This window comes from Tupaia chinensis, unplaced genomic scaffold (assembly GCF_000334495.1).
Source record: "Tupaia chinensis unplaced genomic scaffold, TupChi_1.0 Scaffold000647_1, whole genome shotgun sequence".
In the NCBI taxonomy this organism is placed as follows: Eukaryota; Metazoa; Chordata; class Mammalia; order Scandentia; family Tupaiidae; genus Tupaia; species Tupaia belangeri.
The window spans coordinates 349,401-376,668 of NW_006160168.1; the positions used below are offsets into that span (position 1 = coordinate 349,401).

The 27,268-nt window shown below is 40.8% G+C and overlaps 2 protein-coding genes across 6 annotated transcripts in view; one reads left to right on the forward strand and one right to left on the reverse strand.

Annotated features, from left to right (window-relative positions):
• ARL5B (ARF like GTPase 5B) overlaps positions 1-2,094 on the reverse strand; it is a 31,738-nt gene extending 29,644 nt beyond the window's left edge. The window contains exon 1 of one of the 2 annotated variants that reach the window (XM_014592076.2): positions 1,999-2,094. Coding sequence is in view for 1 of the 2 variants with exons in the window: in XM_006159728.3 (XP_006159790.1) it covers positions 1,999-2,047 (49 nt within the window). In the remaining variant the exon portion in view is untranslated. The remainder of the gene's footprint in view (positions 1-1,998) is intronic. The other variant, XM_006159728.3, reaches the window with a different exon arrangement.
• NSUN6 (NOP2/Sun RNA methyltransferase 6) overlaps positions 2,093-27,268 on the forward strand; it is a 111,645-nt gene continuing 86,469 nt past the window's right edge. For 2 of the 4 annotated variants that reach the window (XR_003551268.1, XM_027776237.1), the window contains exons 1-3: positions 2,093-2,592; positions 17,688-17,843; positions 19,301-19,380. Coding sequence is in view for 3 of the 4 variants with exons in the window: in XM_027776237.1 (XP_027632038.1) it covers positions 2,491-2,592; positions 17,688-17,843; positions 19,301-19,380 (338 nt within the window). In the remaining variant the exon portion in view is untranslated. Of the gene's footprint in view, positions 2,593-11,835; positions 12,371-17,687; positions 17,844-19,300; positions 19,381-27,268 lie in introns of those variants that run through there. The other 2 variants (XM_006159730.3, XM_027776238.1) reach the window with 2 other exon arrangements.

A 27,268-nucleotide genomic window follows, 5' to 3' on the forward strand; every position in this document is an offset into this window, starting at 1 on the left:
CCCCCCGCCCCAGCTCTGTCCCTTTCTGGTCAAATTCAAAATAAAAACTAAATACGGTTAAATAAAATAATTCTTAAAAAAAAAAAAGCTGCACAAGAAAAAAGATGAACAATAATGAAATAGAGAAGGGAGAAATGGGAATCGGATGTGGCACAGAGAGAAACAACTAATTTGGTAATGTTTTATTTCTTTAAGCTCCAGGGAAAGATAAAGAAGTGACTATTGTATTAATCTTTATCGTTTTAATCATATCTTAAAATGCAGCTTTGCTCAGTGAATTTATATAACAAGGACTAGAAAATAAAAACTGCTTAAAAATTAATGTATTAAATTATGAGTAAAATCTAGAGTTAAACCCTGACCACTTTAAAAACACCTGAAAAGTTGCATTTACCTGTAGTGAGTGACTATATATACGTGATACGCATCTCTGTGCATGTGTATCTACTTAAAAAAATTCATAACCCTGAAAAGACCATTTTAGTGTTTTTAGTCTACAGAAAAAGTGAACCAAAGCCATTCCATTCTTTTTTTATTTTTAATTGAGGAATTTTTGCTATAGGGCGTGTGCACTTGTCTGAAGAGACAGTAATCAAGAAGTCACACCCCCAGGGAAGAAGGCCACTCACAATCCCTTCTCCTCCAGTCTCCTCAGGATTTTAGGTATGCACCTGGAGTGATCTTAACTGCCAGGTCCAGGACTCCAACAACAGACGACTATATGGGGGGAAAGAGGGGGATCTGGTGACCTAACCATTATGCCATCCACTGGTCCCACCATTCCATTCTCTTTACAACTTTTTTTAGCTTTTAGTTTTTTGTTTTTTTTTTAAGAGAGATTTTTGTTATTTTTCACCAGAAACACAGAGATACAAAGCGAAAAATCACACCTCTCCCCTTTGGGGTATAGCCACATGGCAATCCCTTCTTCATTCTCCTCTCTGGATCTTGGGCATGCACACACAGGAGCCCAGCGTGAGTTTTAAGTTGCCGGGTCTGGGACTGGAACCACAGTAGACTACCAGAAACCCATTAAGCCATCTGCTGCTCCCCTCCTTACAACTACTTAAATCCAGGGAAAGAATATCTACATTATCGGTAACAAACTGGTACTATTATTAAAAAAACAAACATACCCAAAACTGGTTTATAAATTATGCCCGCATACTAATGCAAATGAAACCAGTTGAATTTAAAAACTGATTTCAATGACTAGGAAACCATTCTGTACAAAGAACGCCTGAAAGTTTACCTACTGTCAACCCTTTTTTATGTCGGGGTATTTCTCTCGAAATACATCACATCTCTTTCTGACTCAGAACAGGTTTTACAACTTCTTAGCCCTTTGGACTTCTCGGTGTCTCGCAACCTGTTCTAGACGAATGACGGGTGCGTAACATCTTACACAGAACCGAAAGCGTTTACTTTTGTAACGCCCTCCAAAAAGGGGGTGGTGGTGATGGGGGGTAGGATAAGCATTCCAGGAAACCCATATAATTGAACAGGACGACTAATTCCCGAGTCCGAGTCCTGGTAGGCAGATGAAATGAGGGAGAACGTAAGCGTGCACAGGTTCAGAGGACAGGGCGAAAAACAAAGCAACTCAATGGGGAAAATAAAGTTTTAGGTTTCTGGGGCACTTATCCTGGAGCTTGACGCAGACCCAAGGATACTTAGACAAGGAACAGGCCCTCAAAATGCCTCCAGGTTATCACTCGGGTTCTTCGCTTTGCTCCGCTAAAATTCAAATTTTGTTTGGACTGTAGGACACCAAATGTCTTTCCTTGGGACTCCCTCTTTCTCCTACACAGCAGGTCTGTCCCGCACATTTTCCCAGTCTAAAACGTTGAATGTTTGCCCGCCCCCTTGACTAAATAAGTCACTTCTCTGCGTCTCCGAACGCTTTCGATCACCAAGAGCCCTGTGTCCAGCTGTCCCCTTCGGCGGCCAGACATGCTGCCTCCGATTCGAGTCGCTGCGCAGCTCCATCCTCCTCACCTTGGTTACAGAAGAGGCTCCATAGTTTGGCGAAGATCAGCCCCATCATGAGCACCTGGGCGAGCCGCGGGGTCCCTCAGCAGCAGGTGCCGCAGAAGTGGCCGCCGAGCCGGGTTCCCCCACCGCGGAGCTGGCTGTGGGGAACCGAGAAAAGCCGAGACCGCGGGGCGAGAGCGCTGACGAGTCGAGAAGTCTCGACCCGCCGTTCAGCCACGGATCAGGAGGGCGCCGCGCCGGGACTCTACCGGATAGTCCTTTGTTTCGAGTCCACTGAGCCCAACGCCGACCCGTAGTCTCATCGGTCTGAACCCACCTACCCACCAGCGCCTCTACCAGCCTCAAGCCCCGCCTCCGCTCCGCCTCCCCTCCGGATCCCAGGACCACCCACCGCCGGAAGGACAGCTCTTTGGCGTCGGCGAGCTTACGTCACCCACGCCTTCGACGTGGCGCTTCCTTTACTTCATTTCCGGTGGGCGGGCCCAAGCCGACCCGATGCTGAGAAGGTGGGAACGTGAGGGAGCTTGGGAATTTCCCAGGCTAGACGCGCTTTCTTCTGTCCTTCCGCAGCGTTGGTGGGGCTTTCCCTGCTGGAAGGTGCGTGTGCTCACCAGGCAGAGAGCGAGAGCGAAAGCCGCCCCCCACCTGGGCTTGGTCAGGCCGTGCTCCTTTCTATTCCATTTCTCCATACTGTCGGAGTTTGGGATACCCGCACCTGGCCTGATTTTTAAGGCCTGCGGGCCAAGATTTCGTGGGTAGCCACGTGGAATCCCGGCTTCTACTGAACAGCCGTTAACCCGTGTGCTTAGAGTGTCCCTGGCCTCTAAACCTGGGGAAAGACTGCATGTCTTTGACTCAGTCTGCAGCCTAGAAGAGTGTTACGGTCATCCCGGGCTGGCAGCTTTGGGATTCTGCCAGTCGTCTTAGTTCTGAATAGAATTGGTTGGGAAATGAGCCAGGAAATGCTTGTAGTCTCAGAGCTCAGTTGTGTAATTAAGGCCTCTCCCACTTATGCCAAACATTTGCCGTTTGTGGATCTCAAATAGAAATCTGTGTGAGCCAATTAATTGTTTCACTTCCTTTTTCTGTAGCTTTCCACTGTGTTCTAAATGGAAGAGAAAGCTTCACAGGCTGGAATGAAATGAAACTGGGTGTCCTTAAAACCAAATGATAGAATTATTTTATTTAACTTTATTCATTTATTTATTTTAATTTGACCAGAGAGGGACAGAGCTAGAGAGAGAGAGAAAGTGAGAAGGCAGGCTGTCAGGTTCAGGACTTGAACCACCGTCAGGTATGTGGGAGTGCAGCTCCCTTAACCACCACACCACCTGCCAGCCCCCATAAATATAATTTTTTGTGTGAAAATGAAGGCTTAAAGGAACATTGGTAGTACAAGCTATCTTACTAAAAAAGAAATTTTAGGGGCCTGCAGGTAGTGAGGTGGTTAAGGTGCTGACTGCAGTTTGAGTGTGGACCTTAGTGGCTTACCTTCTCAATTTCCCTCTCTCTGTGTGTCTCTCTCTGTTCAATTAAGATAATGATGACTATGATGAATAAAATGAAATATTAAAAAATAAGAAACTTTAGAGACCAGCAGATGGCATAATGGTTACGTCACTGGACTCCCACTTAGTTGACTGTGACTCGAATCCTGGACCCAGTGGCTTAAAACTCAAGGAGGTTTCATGTGCTTTCTGTCTCTTTGTCTCTCTCTCCAGTGAGTACATATGCCTTATAGCAACAATTTCTCTAAATAAAGAAAAAAATGAAAGAAAGAAATTTTAGATTCTCTTATAGCTTCTTCAGTTGTTGGACATCCGTATAATTACATTCTACTTTTTTTCTGGCTTTCAGGTTTCTAAAAACAGTTTTTGGGAAAAAAAAGTTTTTGTATTAAAATTTAGAACCACCTTTACGGAAAAAATACATATTTAATGAAGGTTTTTTCATTTATTTTTTAGAGAGTTTTTTTGCTTTAGGGAGTGTGTACTCATGGGGAGACAGAGAAAGCAAGAAATCACCTGCCCAGGGGGATGGCCATGCTGCTATCTGTTCTCCAGTCTCCTCTTGGAATTTAGCAACACATGCACATGTCCAGCATGAGTTTGAAGATGCTGGGTTGGGTACTCAAACTGCAGTCAACCATGTGGGAGTCCCGTGATATAACCCTTATGCCATCTGCTAGCCCCCATAAATATTTTTTATAATGGCCTAATGTTCTTTCAGAGACAGTTCAAATTATTCCACTTTTACCTGAGTGAAATGAATATATTTGAGCAGAATGGTTGGTATTTTAATTGCTTCTGTTCCTTTGAAATATCTAAAACTTCTATGTTGAAGAGCCATTAATATTTACTTTTGACATTATTTTTATGAATAATTTATCTGACAGTCACATTGCTCTAACATTTAAACATTTACAAAAATTTTTGCTATAGGGCATGTGTGTTTACGTGAGAGAGACACAGAAATCACTCCCCATCCTCAGGGGGAACAGCCACATCTCAGTCTCTTCTCCATTTCTCCTCCGCAGATTTTGAGCATGCATACAGACATGCAACTTGTATGTTTTTCAAGCGGCAGAGTTGGTTAACTGCTGTCAGCAGTGTGTGATCCAGCTGTCTTAAGCACCACGCCACTAGATGTCCCTATTTAAACAACTTTTTCATATTAAAAAGTTTTACTTGAAGATTTTACTAACTTGAAAATTAACCACAACTAAAATGATTCATTAATGAACTCTAGTTGTGTATTATCTAAATAGCAATTACATTTACGTGCCTCTTATTGATCTGTTAGAAAATTGCACTTCAGTTCATATTGTACATTAGTATAAGCTAAATCACGGTAGAAATAGTTGTCAAGAATTTAATCAAACTAGGGGATTCTGATATACTTTTTAAATGTAGCACTTAGGGGACCAGCAGTTAGTGTAATGGCTATGTAGCTGGACTCCCATGTAGTTGACCGCAGTTCGAGTCCCGGACACGGTGGCGTAAACTCACGCCGGGGGCATGTGCGTGCATGCCCAAGATCCCGAGAGGAGAATGGAGAAGAAGGGATTGCGGTGTGGACATCCCCCTTGGGGTGTGATTTCTCTCTTTCTATCTCTCTGTCTCTCTGTCTTTCTGGCGAGTGCACGCACCCTATAACAAAACCCGCTCAAAAAAAAAAAAAAATGTAGTGCTTAGAACCATAACATAATTTTTTTTCTCCAAAACATTCCTTTAAACATTTTAAAAAGTAATTTAAGTGTAACTCTTAATCTAGTGAAAATAATACTGTTTTATGGAATTTTACTCTGTGAAAATAAATATATTTTGAATTATGGAATAAGAAGAAATGTCATGAGTAAAATGAATCCTATCAAGATTATAACTTATTTTTAAGTGTTAATTAGAACTATTTAATTAAAATGGAATCCCAGCAGAATCTCTGTGTAGTTCAATAAAATATAAAAGTGTTATGGTGCCATATGTAGAGCAAAACAACACTGACCTTTTTTTAAATATAGATGATCAGTTATTTAATTAGGTTCTTGGCAAAAAATTTAGAACACCAATTTGTGAGGATAAATTCCATTTGTAAGGGCAAACACAGATCGCAGGTAGCCCTGGAGCTGAGGAATAGCTTTGATTTTTGGTAAAATTTGTGAGTCCACAGCTTTCTGATCAATCTTGTGCTGCTCTGTAATCTCCTATTTCTCTTCTGTGTCGAAGATCTCACCTTCCTGGTGTCTGAGCTTCCACAGTTTCTTTTTCTTGAAGTAAGCATCGGTGAGGTCCTTTGGGATTTTTATTTTGCTAAGATCAATTTTTGTGGAGGTGGCAACGATGAATTTCTGGTGTGTTCTATGCAGTGGAACTCGATTGAGAACCAGCGATCCAGTTACAAGTAGCAAACCACTGCTCAGCTGCTTCAGGAAAACCACACTCTTGGCTCTGTGGAGTCCAGTGAGGATGATCAGAATGGTCCCAGGAGTGATGCTGGCTCGCAGCTTTCTCACATGCTGACTGAAGGGTTTTATGCCTGGCTCAACAGCTTTCGAGGCACATCTTCAGTATGATAATACGTAGGCATTTTGCTCAGTTTAACCAACCAGGTACCACCATTCTTGTCTCAACTGGTTTTGTGACAGTCCAAAGAACCTTTTTTTCTTTTCGATCCTGGATTCAGTGGCCGAATATTTCCTCTTGTACATGGCCTTCCTGGAATACATGGCAGACAGGGAGTATCTGCTGATGCCCTGGACTAGAACGGGGTTTTGGCTGCAATGGGGCTTCCCTTTCTTGGGCTTTTTAGCCTTGGGGTCACCCTTTTTAACCTTGCCACTGGCATCAGCCATCTTGGCTTCAGGTTTCTTCTCCATATCCTGCTTTGCAGTTTTTCACTTGCCATCTTGTATAGTGGGAAAGAGAATTCAACACTGACATTTTAAGAAAAATGTAAAAAACCTCAGGAATTAAGAAAATAAAGCTGTAGCTAATGTTTTCAAGGAAAAAAATACTAAACTAACTTGATAGTACTTAAAGAACTAGTTGTAATAAGAATTGAATTCAGTTTATTATCCCATTAACTAAGATCAATTCATGCATGGCTTGAACCAAGAGTTCAGTGGACAGTATGTTCTGCCAGCTAGGAATGAATCTCTGAAGAAAGTAAGATACTCCTTTAAGATAATATCCACTGTGATATTAGTCTACTTGGTCAGTCTCCAGATAAGTTGAAATCTTTAGATAATCCCATCAAAAATTCTCTTATGCCATCTTAAGAAATCAATGTGACCTCATTCTTTGAGAGATCAATAGATGCTTTAGATGATGTAAGTAATGCAAAATAAATTTAATGTCACATTCTCGTCAGTAGTAAGTATGCTGATAAAATTCTGGTGACGTTTTCTGTTCACAGAGAGGAGCCATGATATTTTGAGTTTCAAAACATCCACCAGATTAAAATATCCTTAGGTCTGTGACTTCGATCATATACAATTAGTGAAGATTAATAGCACCTCTGTACTTTAGGGTACAATGTGACTAGACATCCTACATTTGATAACTGCTCCTTCTAACAAATGTCTCAAAGCATTCATCACAAACACATGTAGTTTTTTGGGGCTGTGCTGATTCTCCTGCTCTCCTTGCTGTAAGCAGACATGGTGGCTTACAAATGAACTGTTTGCTGGAGGTTTTTGAAGCTGATCCAATTTCTTCAATTTATCAGGTTCTCTCTTGAGGAACAACTGTACCCCTTAACTATAGGCCCATTTCTTTGGGTGGAACCTCTTACACATTTTGCATAACCCTTCATTTAAACCCCTGAAATCTTCCCTCCTCCTGAAGACAGATTTAGCTTCTGATATTTCAGAATCTGGGTCACTTTAGTTCTTCCTTAAATGCCCTTCCACTATTCTATAGCCATTCCTCAACAGGTGGATCATAGTAGACTTATTGAGGACTGATTTGGTTCCATCAATCTTTTAAATATCTTTCCTAATTCATTTAGCTTTTAGTGAAACTACAAAGTGGGAAATATCTGTATTTAACAGGTTAAAAAAAAATTGAGGTAGAGGGGCTGGCAAGTGATGTGGTTAAAGTGCTAAAATCCCATGTGGCCGACTGCAGTTTGAGTCCCAGACCTGGAGGCTTACTTTCTCACTCTCTTTCTGGGCAGCTTAAAAATAATAATAACAGGAAACCAGCAGTTAGCGTAATGGCTATGTCGCTGGACTCCCACATAGTCGACTGCAGTTCGCGTCCTGGACCCGGTGGCTTAAAACTCATGCCGGGTGCATGTGCATGCATGCCCAAGATTCTGAGAGGAGAATGGAGGAGAAGGGATTGCGACGTGACCATCCCCCCTGGAGGGTGATTTCTCACTTTCTGTCTCTATGTCTCTCTTTGTCTGGCAAGCGCACGCACCCTATAGCGAAAACCTCTCCAAAAGAAAATAAATAAAAATAATAACAAAGGGGATTAAATAATTATTTTAAGAAATTGATGTAGAAAGAACCTGAATTGCCTTAATAACCTGAGATGAGAGGTCAAGTTTTTAACCTCTGCAGAGATATAGATGACCTGAGAATCTGCTAAATTCCACATTCATAAATTAAGCCCATATTCTCTTCTGGAATCTTTGTAGTTTGTTTTTTACTTTGGTGGGGAAGATATATTCGAGATAGATCTGGCAATAGTTAGATGGGTCCTCACAGGTATCCTTCAAAACATTCCATGTCCAGTCTGTGTATGTTCAAGATCCTGAGGAACTGGAAAACTAGGTGAAGGGGTCATGGAATAAGGAGACTGTTGAGTCTGCTTGTCTCTCTCTTGCTTTCTCTGTTACTTGTGTACATGGTCATTATGAACAAAAAAAGAAAAGAAAGAAAAATGGGAGATTCTAGGTAAGGTATCTAACCTACAAAGAATCTCCCATAAGTTCATGGAAAATACATTTTATGAGAAAACTGCATGGATTTCAAAAAAAGCTTCTACACTGAAATAAACATTTTAATTCATATTTCCATCAGCTTCTGAAGTATCCTTGTACTCTGTTATGGAAGGAATCAATTTTTAAAAATACATAACTCAAATGACTATTACCTGGGTATTTTTTCTTTAGAGGTCCTTTTCATAGATAATGCAAATCCAAAATGCCAAGTTCAGATTTGTAATATGCTTTTATTAGACCCAACCTTAGGAAAACAAGAAGCCTCTCTGTCAAAATAACTCATTTCAATAATGTGAAGAATAGTCTAATGTCCTCACCACTGTCTACATGTACTGAACTACTGAACTTATTTCCTGTAAGTAGATGCTTTATCAGCATTTTCTTTTTCCAGTTCGTAAAGATGGCCATCCGTCTATTTAGTGAGTCTAAAGATCTGAGTGCATACAGTATTAGGCAGTGGGTATACAGTGATAGCGTAATGGCTATGTCGCTGGACTCCCACATAGTCGACTGCAGTTCGCGTCCTGGACCCGGTGGCTTAAAACTCATGCCGGGTGCATGTGCATGCATGCCCAAGATTCTGAGAGGAGAATGGAGGAGAAGGGATTGCGACGTGACCATCCCCCCTGGAGGGTGATTTCTCACTTTCTGTCTCTATGTCTCTCTTTGTCTGGCAAGCGCACGCACCCTATAGCGAAAACCTCTCCAAAAGAAAATAAATAAAAATAATAACAAAGGGGATTAAATAATTATTTTAAGAAATTGATGTAGAAAGAACCTGAATTGCCTTAATAACCTGAGATGAGAGGTCAAGTTTTTAACCTCTGCAGAGATATAGATGACCTGAGAATCTGCTAAATTCCACATTCATAAATTAAGCCCATATTCTCTTCTGGAATCTTTGTAGTTTGTTTTTTACTTTGGTGGGGAAGATATATTCGAGATAGATCTGGCAATAGTTAGATGGGTCCTCACAGGTATCCTTCAAAACATTCCATGTCCAGTCTGTGTATGTTCAAGATCCTGAGGAACTGGAAAACTAGGTGAAGGGGTCATGGAATAAGGAGACTGTTGAGTCTGCTTGTCTCTCTCTTGCTTTCTCTGTTACTTGTGTACATGGTCATTATGAACAAAAAAAGAAAAGAAAGAAAAATGGGAGATTCTAGGTAAGGTATCTAACCTACAAAGAATCTCCCATAAGTTCATGGAAAATACATTTTATGAGAAAACTGCATGGATTTCAAAAAAAGCTTCTACACTGAAATAAACATTTTAATTCATATTTCCATCAGCTTCTGAAGTATCCTTGTACTCTGTTATGGAAGGAATCAATTTTTAAAAATACATAACTCAAATGACTATTACCTGGGTATTTTTTCTTTAGAGGTCCTTTTCATAGATAATGCAAATCCAAAATGCCAAGTTCAGATTTGTAATATGCTTTTATTAGACCCAACCTTAGGAAAACAAGAAGCCTCTCTGTCAAAATAACTCATTTCAATAATGTGAAGAATAGTCTAATGTCCTCACCACTGTCTACATGTACTGAACTACTGAACTTATTTCCTGTAAGTAGATGCTTTATCAGCATTTTCTTTTTCCAGTTCGTAAAGATGGCCATCCGTCTATTTAGTGAGTCTAAAGATCTGAGTGCATACAGTATTAGGCAGTGGGTATACAGTGATGAGATAAAAGTCTCTACCTTCACAGAGTGTATAGTCTATCAGTAGTTCAAACTTGTTCTTTCCTCTCCATCTCTTTTTTTTTTTTTTTTAACCTTAGGGCATTTGTACTCCCCAAAGAGAGAGAGAGAGAGAGAGAGGAACAGAGGTAAAGTGAGAAATCACCCCCCAGGGGGGATGGCCACACCGCAATCTCTTCTCCTCCATTCTCTTGCTGGCATATGGGGCACATATGCACATGTGCCCTGTGTGATTTTCAAGCCACCAGGTCCAGGACTCAAACTGCATTTGGCCATGTGTGAGTCCAGTGACATAACTGCTACACCATCTGATAGCCACCCTCTCCCTTATCTTTTTTCTTAGAGATTTTTGCTCTTGGGCTCATGTATTTGTCAGAGAGAGACAGAGAAAAAGCAAAAGAATCACCCCCTGGGGGGCAATAGCCAGGCTGCCATCCCTTTTCCTTCATTCTCCTCTCAGGATTTGGGGCATGCACACACGCACATGTACCCAGTGTGTTTTAAGCCACCCAGTCTGGGACTTGAACCACAGTCCACTATGTGGGAGTCCAGTGACATAACCACAGTATCTTCTAGCCCCTCCCTATCTCTTAAATACAGATTCCAACAATTATTTGTGCTATGGCCATTACAAAGTTGGGACTTCAAAATTCCTTGGAAATGTTCAATCTAGGTTTTTCCTTTATAACTATCAGATAATTTAGCCATTAATGAATCCGTGAATTTATCAAAGAAGTATACTATGGTGGAAAGACAAGGTATTGGATTTAGAAGCCAAACTATTATGGTCTATATCTTAATTTTCTACTTGTGAAACTACGAGAATTATTTCAGCCTTGATTGTCTTGGTTTTACTTACCTCTCAGAGGTAGTAATGACCACCTTGCAGGCTTTTTGGTAGCATAATGGCCATATGTTAAACTGTGTTCTACAGAACCTGGCAATAAGTTGGTTTATCATAGAAAGTAGCTATTCCATGTACTTAAAAATTGTGTAAAAATTAAAAATATTCAATAAAAAATTTTCTTATACCATCAGTCTCCCAAGCTCTAATGTCAACAATGAAACAAGTTGCATTAAGCCTTATAACTAACTGCATACTATCAGTAGGTTTTCAGTTTCACCTGAGCTTTCATGGGTATTCACAGATCCACTCTAATCTTTTTTTTAAATCTTATTTTAATTTGACCAGAGAGATACAGAGTGAGAGAGGGAGAGAGAGAGAGAAGGGAAATGAGAAAGCAGGCTGCCAGGTCCGGGACTTGAACCATTGTTAGACATGTGGGAGTCCAGCGCCCTTAACTACCACGCCACCAGCCAGCCCCACATCCACTCTATTCTTAAAATATGAATTGTGCGGTTAATTCGGAATTAAAGTCAGATCCCTCATGAAATCAAAGGGTGACCGATGCCTCCAAGTAAGCTCTGGCTTCATCTTTTACTTAGAGGTCACCCAGCAAGGCACTAAGTAGGGCCCTTCCTTATTTAGGCAGTGTCTTCCACTGAGCCGACAGCATTTCTCCAGTTCCCAGGACACCGATCTTCTCGGAGCTAGACCCGTTCGACTAGCGGACCAGCCGCCGCTCCCACCTAACTACTGCTCCTGCGGCACGGGGCCCCCGGAAGGGCCCGTCCTCTCCGCAGGCCTGACGTAGCTCCGATCGGAAGGCTCAGACTGCGGGACCGGAAAGAGGAAGGCTGGGCCCCAGGCGCCGGAAATGACTCAAACCGGCAGCGCCTTCCCTTGGAGAAACCAGGGGCGCGGATTTGGAAATTGAGGACAGAGCTTGAAAGTGGTAAAGCTGTTTTCAGCCTGGCGTGTACATCTTTGTTCAGTACAGGACGGATTGAGTCACTAAACCTTTAAAGAAAAAATTTGGCTCTCTGCGACACCAGTGGTCTTGCCTCGCAGTGATTTCCGTAAACGTCCCAGAGGACCAAAGACGGCTGTGGTGGAGGCTGGACAGTCACTTTTTCTAAACTCGAGAAAGCGTTGAAGGTTCCTTGCATTTTCGAATTTAACTCGGCATAATCAGCGCGGTGGTCCCAGCACTTTGTTGGGGAGCTATTTGTTGTCGAGCTTGCACGGTATTATTCGGAAAGAAAAAACTGTTTCCATCGTTTGTCTTGGCGAAGAACTGTACAGGAAAAATGTCAACCTTCCCCAAAATATCTCTGAGACCTGAGGTTGAAAATTATCTTAAAGAGGGCTTTATGAACAAGGAGGTAGGTCAGATAAAGATGTTGCATCGTATTTGCAAAAATTCAAGTATTTACACACTCCAGGGAAATAGAAATCCGAAGGGAAATCTTTACAGCCTTTCTGTCTACTACTCGTCTATCCGAGTGTGTGTGTGTGTATATTTATATATATATATACACACACGAACAAGACCATTATCTTCCTACAGCTTTTAAGATATACTGAGGTAAGAGGTGAATAAGATGTATGTTGTAACCCTAAAAATGGGAAAGAAGGAAAAATTGTTATGTGTTTGTCAGTAGGCTTGGCACTGAAGGGTTTACAAAGGTAAAAGGTTTACAAAGATGAAAATGAAAATATCTCTGTCCTTCAAGTTTTAAGTCCAGTATAGGAGCTGCACCTATATTCCTAAGAGTTCTCACTAAAGTGAAAAAGATACTAGCCAAATGATACATAGTGATTGAATGTTTAAAAAATGCAAATGGGGCCGGCAGGTGGCCTGGTAGTTGGGGTGCTGGACTCCCACATGGTCAACCATGGTTCTGGTCCAGAACCTGGAGGCTTGCTTTCCTACCTTCCCTTCTCTCGCTCTAGTCAAATAAACAATATTGATAATAAATGAAATAAAATTATTTTTAAAAAATTAAAAAATTCTAAAAATGCAAATAAGCAGTAATAAAAACCTGAAAAAATGATGAAAAGCTACTTGATATTGATGATGTGCATAATAATGTCTTTGTCTTGACTGATATACATGGTAATCCATGCTGGAAAAAGAAATGTAATACATTGTAAAGATATATGTGATTAAATGTAATATAAAAATTAAAATAAAAGATACTGTAATTTATTGAGTACCTCTTTAATGCCACCTGTTGTGATAGGATATTTGCAAAGTTATACATTTTAATCACTAGTCTTTTTTTTTTTTCGGAGAGGTTTTATTCGCTATAGGCCCTGTGCGCTTGCCAGACAGAGAGAGATACATAGAGATAGAAAGCGAGAAATCACCCCCCAGGGGGAATGGTCACGCCGCAATCCCTTCTCCTCTGTTCTCCTCTCGGGAACTTGGGCACGCACGCACACACGCCCGGTGTGAGTTTTAAGCCACCAGGTCCAGGACACGAACCGCGGTCGACTACGTGGGAGTCCAGCGACAGCCATTACGCTAACTGCTGTTTCCCAAGTTTTTTTTTTTTTTTTTTGATAGATGTTTCGTCCTATTTTAATAGGTGAGAAAACTGAGTCTTCGTGGCATATACTTGACCCAAGCTGACATAGCTGTCAAGTAACTATTGAAATAGGAAGACAAAGAGCTCAGGTGTTATGAAAATAAGTACAGTTTTAGAAACTCAAGACTGCTTTAGGGTTTTGACTAAATTGCATCTTTTAACCTTAATTTCCTCTTTTGTGAAAATTTAGAATGGTTATAAATAAACATTTTAGGGTAGTTTTTTTGTTGTTGTTGTTGTTGTTGTTGTTTTTTTAGAATTATTTTATTTAACTTTATTTTAATTTGACCGGGGACAGGGGAAGAGAAAAAGAAAAAGTGAGAAAGCAATCTATCAGGTCCAGGACTTGAACTGCTGTCAACCATGTGGGAGTTCAGTGCCTTTAACCACCACACCATCTGCTGGCCCCTTTAGATTAGTTTTGTTTTTTTGTTGTTTGTTTTGGAAAAGTTTTTGGTGTAGGGTGCGTGCGCTTGCCAGAAAGAGAGAGACAGAAAGCAAGGAATCACCCCCCGGGGGGGGGATGGCCACACCGCAATCCCTTCTCCTCCATTCTCCTCTCGGGATCTTGGTCACCCATGCACACACACTCAGTGTGAGTTTAAGCCACTGAATCCAGGACTTGAACCATGGTCGACTACATGGGAGTTCAGTGATGTAGCCATTAAACCATCTGCTGGTCCCAGGATAGTTTCAAGCATAAGTCAAAACGACTGGTGTCGTTTGGCACCTGAACCCTCAAAAAATAATTTATTTTGCTGTTGTGGTGCCAAGCACAGAAGGTCTCAGGGAATGTTGGTTGTGATTGCAACACCTGAACTCATTCTCTATGAGCACTTTACTGTGCTGCCTCTAGACAACTTTGTGGCTTTGGTTTTCTTGTGCAATTAAAACTATTTAAATGTTTTATTTTTAATATGTTAATGAAGACAAGACTTTCAGATTTAAGTTTTTTATTTCCAAAGATAAGTTAAAGGACTAGACTGTAGGAAAAAAATTCAAGTGACTTAAGATAAAACAGTTTGTATTAAGAAATGTAGCAGTTTTGGAGACCAGCAGTTAGCATAGTGGCTATGTCACTGGACTCCTATGTAGTCGACCATGGTTCAAGTCCCGGACCCTGTGGCTTAAACTCATGCCGGGGGCATGTGCGTGCGGGCCCAAGATCCCGAGAGAATGGAGAAGAAGGGATTGCGGTGTGGCCATCCCCCCTGGGGGTTGATTTCTCACTTTCTGTCTCTCTCTCTCTGGCACGTACATGCGCCGTCTCCAAAAAAAGAAAAAAAAATGTAGCAGTGTTTAAAATCATGAATATTTGTTTCATAAAAGATCCCAGTATCTTTCTTTGATACTACTTCTCCTTCATAGCTTTTAGCTGTATTCATTTAGAGTAAGAAAACTCACCTCTTTGTGAAAAATACCAAGGAAAAGGAGTGTCCAGTTTTGATAAAACTAAACTTTAATGATAGATATTTAAGACTTTCAGAGGATGACTGTGTGGTCCAGTATCCTAGTGGTTAAGGGAGCCAAGTACCACATGGTCAGCTTTAGATTGAATGCTCGTCAGTAGCTTGAAAAACATGCTGGTTGCGTTTGCTTGTGCACACCTGCCAAAGATCCCTACAGGGTTGAGAAATGAGAAGAGGTGCTGCAAGATCATGTCCCATTGAGGGGGGAGGGTGGGAGAGGACAAGCTATGTGCCCAAGCACATGTTTTTTAAAATTGTCTTCTGGCAATAAAAAAAGAGACTAGAGGGACCAGCAGTTAGCGTAATAGCTATGTCGCTGGATTCCCACGTAGTCGACCAAGGTGCTGGATTCCCACATAGCTGACCAAGGTGTGCTTCCTAGCAGCTTGAAACTCTCAGACTGGGGTGCCTGTTCATGCATGCCCAAAATCCCCAGAGGAGACTGGGGAGAAAGAACTGTGGCTTGGCCATCCACCCTCTTCCCCAGGGGGTGATTTCTCACTTTCTCTGTGCCTCTCCAGTGAGCACAAGTGTCCTGTAGCAGAAGTGTCTCAAAAAACAACAACAACAAAAAAGACTAGTGACTGATAAGTGGTTTGTGAAGCTTCTGTGAGGCAAGGGGTAGTCAAAAATAATCAAAAAGGGGAAACCAGCAGTTAGCGTAATGGCTATGTCGCTGGACTCCCACGTAGTCAACCGCGGTTTGTGTCCCGGACCTGGTGGCTTAAAACTCACGCCAGGCACGTGTGTGTGTGTGCGCCCAAGATCCCAAGATGAGAATGGAGGAGAAGGGATTGCGGCGTGACCATCCCCCCTGGGGGATGATTTCTTGCTTTCTGTCTCTATGTCTCTCTCTGTCTGGCGAGCACACGCGCCCCATAGCTATAATCTCTCCAATAAATAAATAAATAAATAACCAAAAAGGGAACCAGCAGTTAGCGTAATGGCTATGTCGCTGGACTCCCATGTAGTCGACCGCGGTTTGCTTCCCGGACCCAGTGGCTTAAAACTCATGCCAGGCACGTGCGCGTGTGTGCCCAAGATCCCTAGAGGAGAATGGAGGAGAAGGGATTGTGGCGTGACCATCCTCCCTGGGGGGTGATTTCTTGCTTTCTGTCTCTATGTCTCTCTCTGTCTGGCGAGCACACGCGCCTATAGTGAAAACCTCTCCAAAAAAAGAAAAGATGGGAATATTTACTTAACATGTTTTAACATATTTCAGTTAATTACAAGGGAAGATGGTTTGCGTATACTCCATTTCTGACAGGTATCTTTGCTACCCTTCTTTTTTGAACAATATCTATTTGTTACAAATACATACTCTTTCTTTTTTGAGAGGTTTTTGCTATAGGGCATGAGTGCTTGCCAGAAAGAGAGAAACAAACAGGAAGCGAGAAAACACCCCCCAGGGGGAATGACCATGCTGCAATCCCTTCTCCATTCTCATCTTGGGATCTTGGGTGGGCATGCACATTCGCCTGGCATGAGTTTAAACCACCAGGTCCAGGACTCCAACCATGGTCAACTACATGGGAGTCCCATGACATAGCCTTTATGCCAACTGCTAGTCTCTACAGTTATATTTTAAAAAGTTGATGTCCTGGGGGATCTTTGAATAACAGTGAGTAAATGTATCGATGTTACTTATTCTTCAACTATTTATTCATTTTTTTTTGAGAGGTTTTTGCTATAGGGCGTGTGTGCTCACCAGAAAGACAGAGAGAGACAGAGAGACAGCAAGTGAGAAATCACCCCCCCAGGGAATAGCCACGCTGCAATCCCTTCTCCATTCTCTTTGGATCTTGGTCACACACGTGCCCAAGACCCTGAGTGGAGAATGGAGGAGAGGGGATTGAGGCGTGGTCATCCCTCCTGGGGGGGGGGGTGATTTCTCACCTTTTATCTCTCTGTCTCTTTTTTGCAAGCACATGCACCCTATAGCAAAAACCTCTCCAAAAATGAAGAAGAAAGGCTACTAACCAATTAGCTCTAAGGTATGTTAATAAGTAAATAGCTCTTCCATTACAGTTAATGCATTCTAAGTGAGTAGAATGAAATTTTGCATTCACTTAGGTGACTAAATGTAGTAGATATTAATATTTTAAAAATGTTAATTTGAGGTTGAGGCAGTGTGTTTATCTTGGAGAGGTTTTTGCTATAGGCGCGTACACTAACCTGAAGGACAGAGCTAAACAGAGAGACAGAAAGTGAGAAATCACTCCCCAGGGGGATGGCCACGCCACAACTCATTCTCCTCTGGGGATTTTGGGTACGCATGCACATGCGCCCGGTGTGAGTTTAAGCCACCAGGTCTGGGACTCTAACCGCAGTCAGCTACATGGGAGTCTAACGTGGTAGTCATTATACCATCTGTTGGTCCCTGAGACAGTGTTTTTCTAAGCCTGCTATGTCAGACAATTCAGTAGGTGTTGATTATCACAATTAAACCCAGAGAACCTTGTCATGTACATACTATCAGTCTGTTACTGTTACTAACACAATATGTATAGCAAATTGTGATGGCACTGAATAGTTGCTAAAAGATGTTTCATTAGTTGAAACAAATTATGTGAGCATATTCTGCTGAGTGTTCTTAATCCATATAATGAAGTTAAAACATTTTTCTTTATTGTTTTCAGATTTTATCTGTTTTGGGTAAACAAGAAGCAGAAAGGAAGTATGAAACTCTGTTAAATCACCTGTCACACCCGCCGTCATTCACAACTGTCAGAGTGAATACACATTTAGCCTCTGTACAACAAGTGAAAAGTCTGTTACTTGATGAACTTCAGAAGGTTTGTACAAATGAATTTTTTTTTGTTATGATAGCATTTGTGAGAAAGAGTTTATCCTCACTAGAGCCTCTTCTTACCTTGACCTCCCTTCCCCTGCCTCCTGCTCTTGAGGATCTTGGGTACCCTGTTTTCAGGTTGTCCTGGGCATCCAAACCCATGATTATCATGCGACTTCCAACTCTGCAGTCCATTGTGATACACACCACACCACACAAACTGGGCCAGTTTGGGCAAGTTTATTTTGTCCATAATTACATTATTTATGAGCTATTTCATGTTGCTCCCCATTACAATCCTAAAAATGCTATCTTATTATTCCAGTTCTACGATAAGGAAAGTGATAATTATGAATGCTAAACCAGTCATTGTTATTATAAGTAGTACTGCTGCAGCATGAGCCTAGCACCTCTGCTTCTGAATTTATTCACTTTTAATGACAGGATAGATCATTAAACTTCTTGACCTCAGTTGCTTCGAATAGAGCCAGCAGGTGTTGAACTCCCATATGGCTGACTGTCGTTTGAATCCTGGACCCAGCAGCTTGAGGGACATGCTGCTGATTTCTGTGGTATAAATACTCTTACTGTATCAGTTTCAAGTTACCAGTGTGACCATGGAGTTGGAAATAAATATTTAAGATGACTCTACTGAGTGTTGTAAGCAGGCTTTAGCACCCACACTGCTGGTCCTGTACCTATTGCCATTTGACTGCAAAGTACAATAGGATACTGAGAATCCTGAACCTGTGCCGAAAGTATTTTATTTCTCTTATCAAACATGACATGGGGGACCAGCAGTTGGCGTAATGGCTATGTCGCTGGACTGCCATGTAGTCGACAGTGGTTCGAGTCCCGGACCCAGTGGCTTAAACTCACACCGAGCGCATGTGCATGCATGCCCAAGATCCCAAGAGGAGAATGGAGGAGGAGGGATTGAGACATGGCCATCTCCCCTGGGGGGCAATTTCTCACTTTCTATCTCTGTCTCTCTCTGTCTTTCTGACGAGCTCATGTGCTGTATAGCAAAAACCTCTCAAAAACAAACAAACAAAAAGCATGACATGGCTTCCAGTGTTGATGGTGTATATTAAATAGTATTCAGTAATCTCAGTTTTTGATGTTCTATTGAAAAGCTTTTAAGTGAGTACTATGTGTAGTTTTATACTGGATGTATCTTTACAAAGCAAGTCAACTAAGGTACACATGGTTTGTGTTTATAAAACAAAGTAGTAAGCAAAATTAGGTCTTAAGAAGAGGTAAGGATTCATAACAATTAAATTATACAGAAAACATTGTTTTGAGGTCTTTTTGATTTTTTACACTATCCCATGGAATAAAGCGAAAGTGCTCCAAACCAGGTTTCATACTCTGGTAGATCATGATACTGAAAAGCACCATAAATTGAAGTTTCTCAGATCTATTAATTGCTTTATAATTATATGTGTTTATTTCTAACAGCAATTTAATGGCATAAGTATTCCTATTCTTCAACATCCAGACCTTCAGGATATCCTACTTATTCCTGTTATTGGACCTAGGTTTGTAACTGTTTTCAGATTATTTTTATTCTAAATTAGAATTTGTAACAATGATCTTACTTGGCAATGATATTAAATTTCTCCATTTTAGCAACTTTATCTAGATAAGAATTCAAAAATTCTATTTTTTTCCTTTTTTTTTTTAGTTTTTTTGCTATAGGGTAGTGCACTTACCAGAAATACAGACAGAAAGCAAGAAACCCCAGGGAGGATGGCAATGCCACAATCCTCTTTCCTCCACTCTCCTCTAGGGATCTTGGGCACACACAAGTGCCCGGTGTGAGTTTAATCCACTGGGTCTGAGACTTGCACCACGGTTGGTTACATGGGGGTCCAGTGACATAGCCATTATGCCAACTGCTGGTCCCAAGAATTCAAAAATTTTTAAATGCAGACTCTTTATTCTATAATGGAAAATTCTATGACTTAAAAGAGGAGTGGGCCCAAGAACTATGAAAATAATGTGTTTTATGTTTAGTTAGTACAATGATTACCTTTTTTTTTTTCACTTTCTGAGAATCTTCACTTGGGACCAGCAGTTGGTGTAATGGCTATGTCATTGGACTCCCATGTAGTTGACCATGGTTCGAGTCCCGGACCCTGTGGCTGAAACTCTCTCTGGGCGCATGTGCATGTGTGCCCAAGATCTGGAGAAGAGAAGGGATTGTAGCGTGGCTATCCCCGCTGCAGGGTGATTTTTCGCTTTCTATCTCTGTCTGTGTCTTTCTGGCGAGCACACATGCCCTATAGCAAAAACCTCTCAAAAAAAAAGTGTCATTTGTTTACTTGTATTTCTTATGAGAATCCAGTGCTAAGTTAAAACTTGTTTTTTAGCTGCAACAAAAATATAAACAACATACTTTCTACTTGGGTAGCTTACATGTTTATTAAATATTTTTCATAATTCAGAAATTATGTTAGATTGCCACGTATCAGCATTGTTCTACTCTTTTATGTATTTGGAAAGGATATGCTTAAAAATTATAAAATAGGCATTTATATTATAGTGGGAGTTCTAATCCCAAATAGCATTTTAAAATCTCTAATTATGGTATAATTTTTTTAAACTTACAAGGGTTATAATAAATATTAAAACGTCTATTTTATTAAAACTTTAAAGTGGGGCTGGCAGGTGGCATGGTGGTTAAGGGTGCTGGATTCACACATGGCTGACCATGGTTTGAATCTTGGGCTTGGTGACTTGCTTTCCTCTGTCTGTCTGTCTGTCTCTCTCAGTCTCACTCTCACTCTGTCCCTCTCTGGTCAAATTAAAATAAATAAATAAAGTTAAATAAAATAATTCTAAAAATAAATTTAAAGAACTTTAAAGTAATTTAGTATATATATCAGTGGTTTAATAATTTTGAGTTTGTCCAGGAAATAGAAAATTGCCCTTAATATGGGAGAATTAAATGTATTAATAAGAGAAGATATTCCCGATCAGTTATTAAGTATCAAAAGCAAATGGCAGTACTTAGGATAATATTTTGTTTTTGACAACTGAGTACATACTACTGCACATTTATGTGTATTTATTTACATATAGGAAAAAGTCTGGAAGGTGCAGCCTATCCAACTATTAACGATGGTTAATTCTGATGAGGTTGGAGTGCAAGAAAGGGGTAGTGTCATATTTTTTTCTTCAAATTATTTTTAATTCTGGAATTTTTATTATTTATTTCTCCCATGAGTGAGAGTACTAGAGTGGGAGGGAGGCTGACATTCCCATCAGAGTCCCCCAGTCTCAGCCAGCCAGGATCATCGATATCTATTCCTGCCTGGCAAGTATAGGGGATCTTAGAATGCGAACCTGGCACCTTTCCATATGGCTGCAGCATCATAGAGCATCACGTTACTGCTGCACTATTGTGGCTGGCCTAAAAGGGGATTTTCACCTATATTTTTCCCATTTTATTTTTTTGCTGTAAGCATGTATTATATTTGCAATTTAAAAACTGATTTTGTAGGCTTCTTATTCAATGTTTTAAAATAGTAATTCTTTTTCTCTGTCTCTCTATATATTTGTGTGACACACACACACACACACACACACACACACACACACTGACCTTCTCACGTGGGTCAGCTTGGAAGAGCATCACATTTTACTACTGTATCACCATCCAACCCGTCTGTTCAGTTTTATAAATTATTATTATTATTTTTTTGAGAGGTTTTCGCTATAGGGTGCGTGCGCTCGCCAGACAGACAGAGAGAGACATAGAGACAGAAAGCGAGAAATCACCCCCCAGGGGAGACGGTCATGCCGCAATCCCTTCTCCTCCATTCTCCTCTTGGGATCTTGGGCACACACGCACACGTGCCCGGCATGAGTTCTAAGCCACCGGGTCTGGGACGTGAACCGGAGTCGACTGCGTGGGAATCCAGTGACATAGCCATTATGCTAACTGCTGGTTCTCATCTGTTCAGTTTTTTTAAGCTAAACTTTAGGTACAATGATGTACAAACATCTCAAGTAAACAGTTGCCCGAGTTTAGCCAAATATGTTTGGCCATTTAGCCAAAATCAACTTTCACCAAGATACAGAGGATTTCTAACACCTCAGAAAATTCTCTTATACTCTGATACCCTACCAGGAAAGCACTGTTCTGATTTCTATGATCTTTTTATTTTGAACCAATCAGCTACTTCTGTAGATTACACTCGCAGGTCTTTTGAAGTTATATTCTAATGATGATGGCAATATTGTATTTGTTAGCCTCACATTTTGTCCATTTTCATTTTGTTAAATATCCTTCCCTTATTCTTTAGTTTTATTTGTTATTGTTTTAAAGGATAGGTTTTAATTAGGTTTTTCTTCTAACCTTGTAAAAACTTAGAATCAGCTATTAAATATCAAAATAATCATCCATTATACTTCCCATCTCGCATCCCATTCTGTTTCTCTGAGCATGGAATTTGAATTGTGCTTCGTAGTCTTTGTGCTTATACTCATAGATCTGAATGCGTATGTACATTCACTTATACACTTTTGGAAAATAATTAGAAAAGACTAATATTCTGCAGTTTCCTTTTATGTTCATTTAAGAATATATTGTGATGACCAGCAGGTAGCATAATGGTTATGGGGCTGGGCTCCCATGTAGTGGACTGCTGTTCAAGTACCAGATCTGGTGACTTCCTGGTGCATGTGCACGCACGTGCCCAAAATCCCATGAGGAGTATGGAGGAGGAAGGACTGTGGCGTGGCCATCCCCCCTAGGGGGTGATTTCTGGCTTTCTGTCTCTGTCTCTGTCTCTCTTTCTGGCAAGCACATGCACCCTATAGCAAAATCCTCTCTTAAAAAAAAGAAAGATAAATATCGTGGATATCTTTTTATGATATCCATAATTCGCCATGAGTTTACGTAGTATAGTACTGTTGTGTTCTTTTTTTGTTTTTTGGAGAGGTTTTTGCTATAGGGCACGTGCACTCGCCAGAAAGACAGAGAGAGACAGAGAGACAGAAAGTGAGAAATCACCCCCCAGGGGGGATGGCTACGCTGCAATCTCTTCTCCTCCATTCTCCTCTCGGGATCTTGTGCACGCATGCACATGCGCCCCGTGTGAGTTTAAGCCACTGGGTCCGGGACTGGAACAGCAGTTGACTGCATTGGAGTTCAGCGACATAGCCATTATGCTAACTGCTGGTCCCTGTTTTGTTCTTTTAAATAGCTACAGAAATAGTATTTTGTATCACTGAGTTCAGTTAAAAAAAAATTTTTTTAGAGGTTTTTATATAGGGTGCGTGCGCTCACCAGAAAGACGGAGAGAGACAGAGAGACAGAAAGTAAGAAATCACCCCCCCAGGGGGGTGGCCACGCTGTAATCCCTTCTCCTCCATTCTCCCCTGGGGATCTTGAATACACATGTACATGCGCCCGGTGTGAGGTTAAGCCACCAGGTCCGGGACTCGAACCGTGGCCGACTATTTGGGAGTTCAATGATATAACCATTACACTAACTGCTGGTCCCAGTTTAAATTTTTTAGTCCTCTATCGTTAAACATTTAGCTTTTGTCTGTTTTTCATTATTACTCATAGTGTCTCAGTGAATATTTGTAGACTTCTGCAAGAATGTTCACAGAATATATTAATACTACATGGAATTACTGGTTCAAAGGTTTGTGCTGGTTTTAGTTTGAAACATACGTATTACCAGATCACCCTTTATAATGTATTACCAGTTAATATTGCAATAGTATACGAGAAATTCTGATTCTTTTATTCTTGTCAATACTGATCATTTTAGGTCTTTTAAAATATTTGTATGGGGGACCAGCTGTTGGTGTAATGGCTATGTCACTGGACTCCCATGTAGCTGACCGCGTTTCAAGTCCCAGACCCGGTGGCTTAAACTGACGCCGGGCGCATGTGCATGCGTGCCCAAGATCCCAAGAGGAGAATGGAGGAGAAGAGATTGTGGCGTGGCCATACCCTCGGGGTTGCTTTCTATCTCACTGTCACTCTCTGTCTTTCTGGCAAGTGCATGTGCCCTATTTGGATGATTTAACTTTATTTTCTTTATGTCTTTTACCCTTTATTTATTTATTTATTTATTTAAAGAGGTTTTTGCTATAGGATGTTTTTGCTTGCCAGAGAGACAGAGAGATAGAAAGAAAGAAATCACCCCCCAGGTTGGATGGCCAAGCTGCGGTTCCATCTCCATTCTCATCTTGGGATTTTGGACATGCACACATATGACCCATTGTGAGTTTTAAGCCACTGGGCTTATGTGGGAGTCCAACGATGTAACCTCTAGCCACTTACTAGTCCCTTACCTTTAACTTTTAATAATTCTCTTTAGGGACCAGTAGATAGCATAATGGCTACATCGATGAGCTCCCATGTAGTTGACCACGATTCAGTTCCCGGACCTGGTGGCTTAAACTCATGCCGGGCGTGTGTGCATGCATCACCAAGATCCCAAGAGGAGAATGGAGGAGAAGGGATTGCGGTGTGACCATCCCCCCCAGGGGGTGATTTCTCACTTTCTGTCTCTCTGTTTCTGTCTTTCTGGCAAGTGCATGTGACTTATAGCAAAAACCTCTCCAAAAAATAATTATTTTTATTCTTTGTAGTATTCTAGGCTACTCATCAGAACATTAGTGAACTATAAAATCCAAATGGGGGGTTACTGCAAGAAAGCTCTAAGAAATCATTTAGGATCGTAGATTTCATCTACTTAACTTTTTTTTTAGAATTATTAATTTTTATATATTATTATTATTTTTTCTTTTTAATTTTCTATAGGTCATGTGTGATCACCAGAGAGAGACAAAGGGACAGTGAGAAAGCAAGCCACCAGGTATGGGACTCAAATTGCTGCCAGACTCCCAAACCAGCCTGCCACCTGCTGGCCCCTTACCTTTTCTTTTCTGAAAGGAATAAGTCTGTTTCTTTTTGTGGCCTAACCACTTTGGCACAGTGGTAATTCAAGTATCTTCCAAGGCTAAAAGCCACATGGCCAACTGTGGTTTCAGATCCCAAGGTTGGTCTGAAAACATGCAAGGCATTTATACAGGCATCCAGGATCCTGAGAAGCTGACGGGTTGGAGAAAGGGGATTGTGGCATGATGAGACCCTGTTGAGGCTACTTCTCTTTCTTTATCATTTATCATTACCAAAAACATTGTAGGCAGACCCTGTAGCCTACTGGCTAAAGGATCTACATGCTATACTGCCGCCCACAATTTGAATCCTGGCCCTGGCTGCCTCAGAAACATACCAGGCACATATACATCAGTAGAGGCACATAGGACACGTTTAATTCTTCTAGCATCAAATTGCAACATGTGTGAAATACTTGTTTATCAAAAGCTCACCATATACTTAGTGCCCAAGGATTTAATTGGGCTGGCACATAGGTGCTCTCTGCCGAGGTTGTGCCAAAATTCCGGACTCCTAAGAGGAAAGTAAGTGCTCAGAATTATCCACATTGCTTCTCCAAATGGCTTAGGAAAAGTGAGCCACTCTTACCATTTGGGAAAGTTTTATGTCAGTGTTGAGAACTGTTTTCTAGTCAGATTTCCAGAAACCAGCCAAGCACCAATCTTATAAGCAACCTTTCTGAGAACAGCAATCTCTACTCTATTAACTACTTTTTACACATTCTTCAACTAGTATCTTTTAAAAAAGATTTTCATTTATTCATCTTTTTCTTCTACATCTGTTTTGTTCTTAAACCTCTCCGTCATGGATTCTGAAAAGTGGCCTTCTTGTCAATGGTATGATACATGCTTTGTCTATTTTCTCTCTGCTTTGCTTTCCTTATTTCTAAAGTGGAGATTGAAAATTGGGTCTACTCATAGAGTTGCTTTGAGGCTTAAGTGCATTGCTTAGAATAGTGCCTGGCAGTGTGGATGCTCATTAAGTGTTAGTTATTAATACTTCTCTCTACTTCTAGCTAAATTTATATTTCAGGTTTTGTTCTTTATTTCCTGAGCTCTGATAGTTCACCTTTTTTATATTTTATTTTGTTGTTGTATTTATTTTTAAGGTTTTTCCTTTTAGTTTATATGAAATAGAGACAAAAATTGAACCTTTTTATTTTTTGGCTGTACATTTTTAATCTGCGTTTCAATTATCAAGGTTTTTTTTTCTTGTGCTAGTTATGCTTTCGTTCTATGCTGAATGAATCCTTTTCCTTACCACTCATTGAATGGAAACAGTTATATTTAGTTTGTAATTTACATGAGAATAATGCAGAATTGGATAAAGAACATACCTAAGTAATTAGTCAGACTTTTTTTTTTTTAATATTTTAATGGCCAGCCAGTGGTATGGTGGTTTAGTTGGCTGGATCCCACATAGCTGACCACATGGTTCAAGTCCCAGACCCAGTGGCATGAGTGATATACCGGGTACGGGGTGCATACATGCCCAAAATCCTGAAAAGAGAATGGCGTGGAAAAATTGTGGGTGTTCATCCCTCCTGGAGGGTGTTTTCTTATTTTCCTTTTCTCTCTCACCTTTGAGTGCATGTGCCCTATAGCAAATTAAGAGAAAATATAGAAAAAAAAAATACTTTCACCAAATCATCCCTGGTAGAGCATCTCCAATTCTAGTGAGCAGTGCTGATGAAGACCGAGGCTCTCTGCTAAGGTTTCTAGGTCATACCTTTTTTGTTTGAGGCGTTAATTAGCTCAGCAGAGAAGTTGGTTGCTACTTCCTGTCACTTCCTTAAGCCGTATCTAGACACTTAATCCTGGATTGTTAGAGAAAACAGATTGTGCCATTTCTAATAATCCAGTTCCTCCTTTCTGATTCACCTGCTGTAAATAAGACAGAAGATATTCTCAAATTATGATTTCTTTTTTTTCCCCACTAAGCCTTTAGACCTAGTTCTAAGTAATAAGTGTTTGATTAGGCCCCCAGGACTTTATTTCAGAAATGTTGGTACCTGTTAAGGAACTAGGTTTGATCTAGATTTCACTTTTATCCAATTAATCATCATTGAATTATAACTATTTCTTAGTTTTAGTGCAAATGTGATTTTCTTCTTAGATTTTGGTCCTTTTTTGGCTTTTATTTCTAGAGGTTTCAGAGAAAGAAGTAAATGCTCTTTCTGATCTTTCATTAGCTCAGTATCTCACTTATTTAAAATTTAAAAATAGGTTCAACTTGGGAACCAGCAGTTAGCATAATGGCTATGTCGCTGGACTCCCACGTAGTCGACTACGGTTCACATCCCAGACCTGGTGGCTTAAAACCCATGCTGGGCGCGTGTGCGTGCGTGCCTAAGATCCCGAGAGGAGAATGGAGGAGAAGGGATTGTGGCATGGCCATCCCCTCTGGGGGGTGATTTCTTGCTTTCTGTCTCTCTGTCTCTCTCTGTCTGTCTGGCGAGCGCACGCGCCCTATAGTGAAAAACCTCTCAAAAAAAAAAA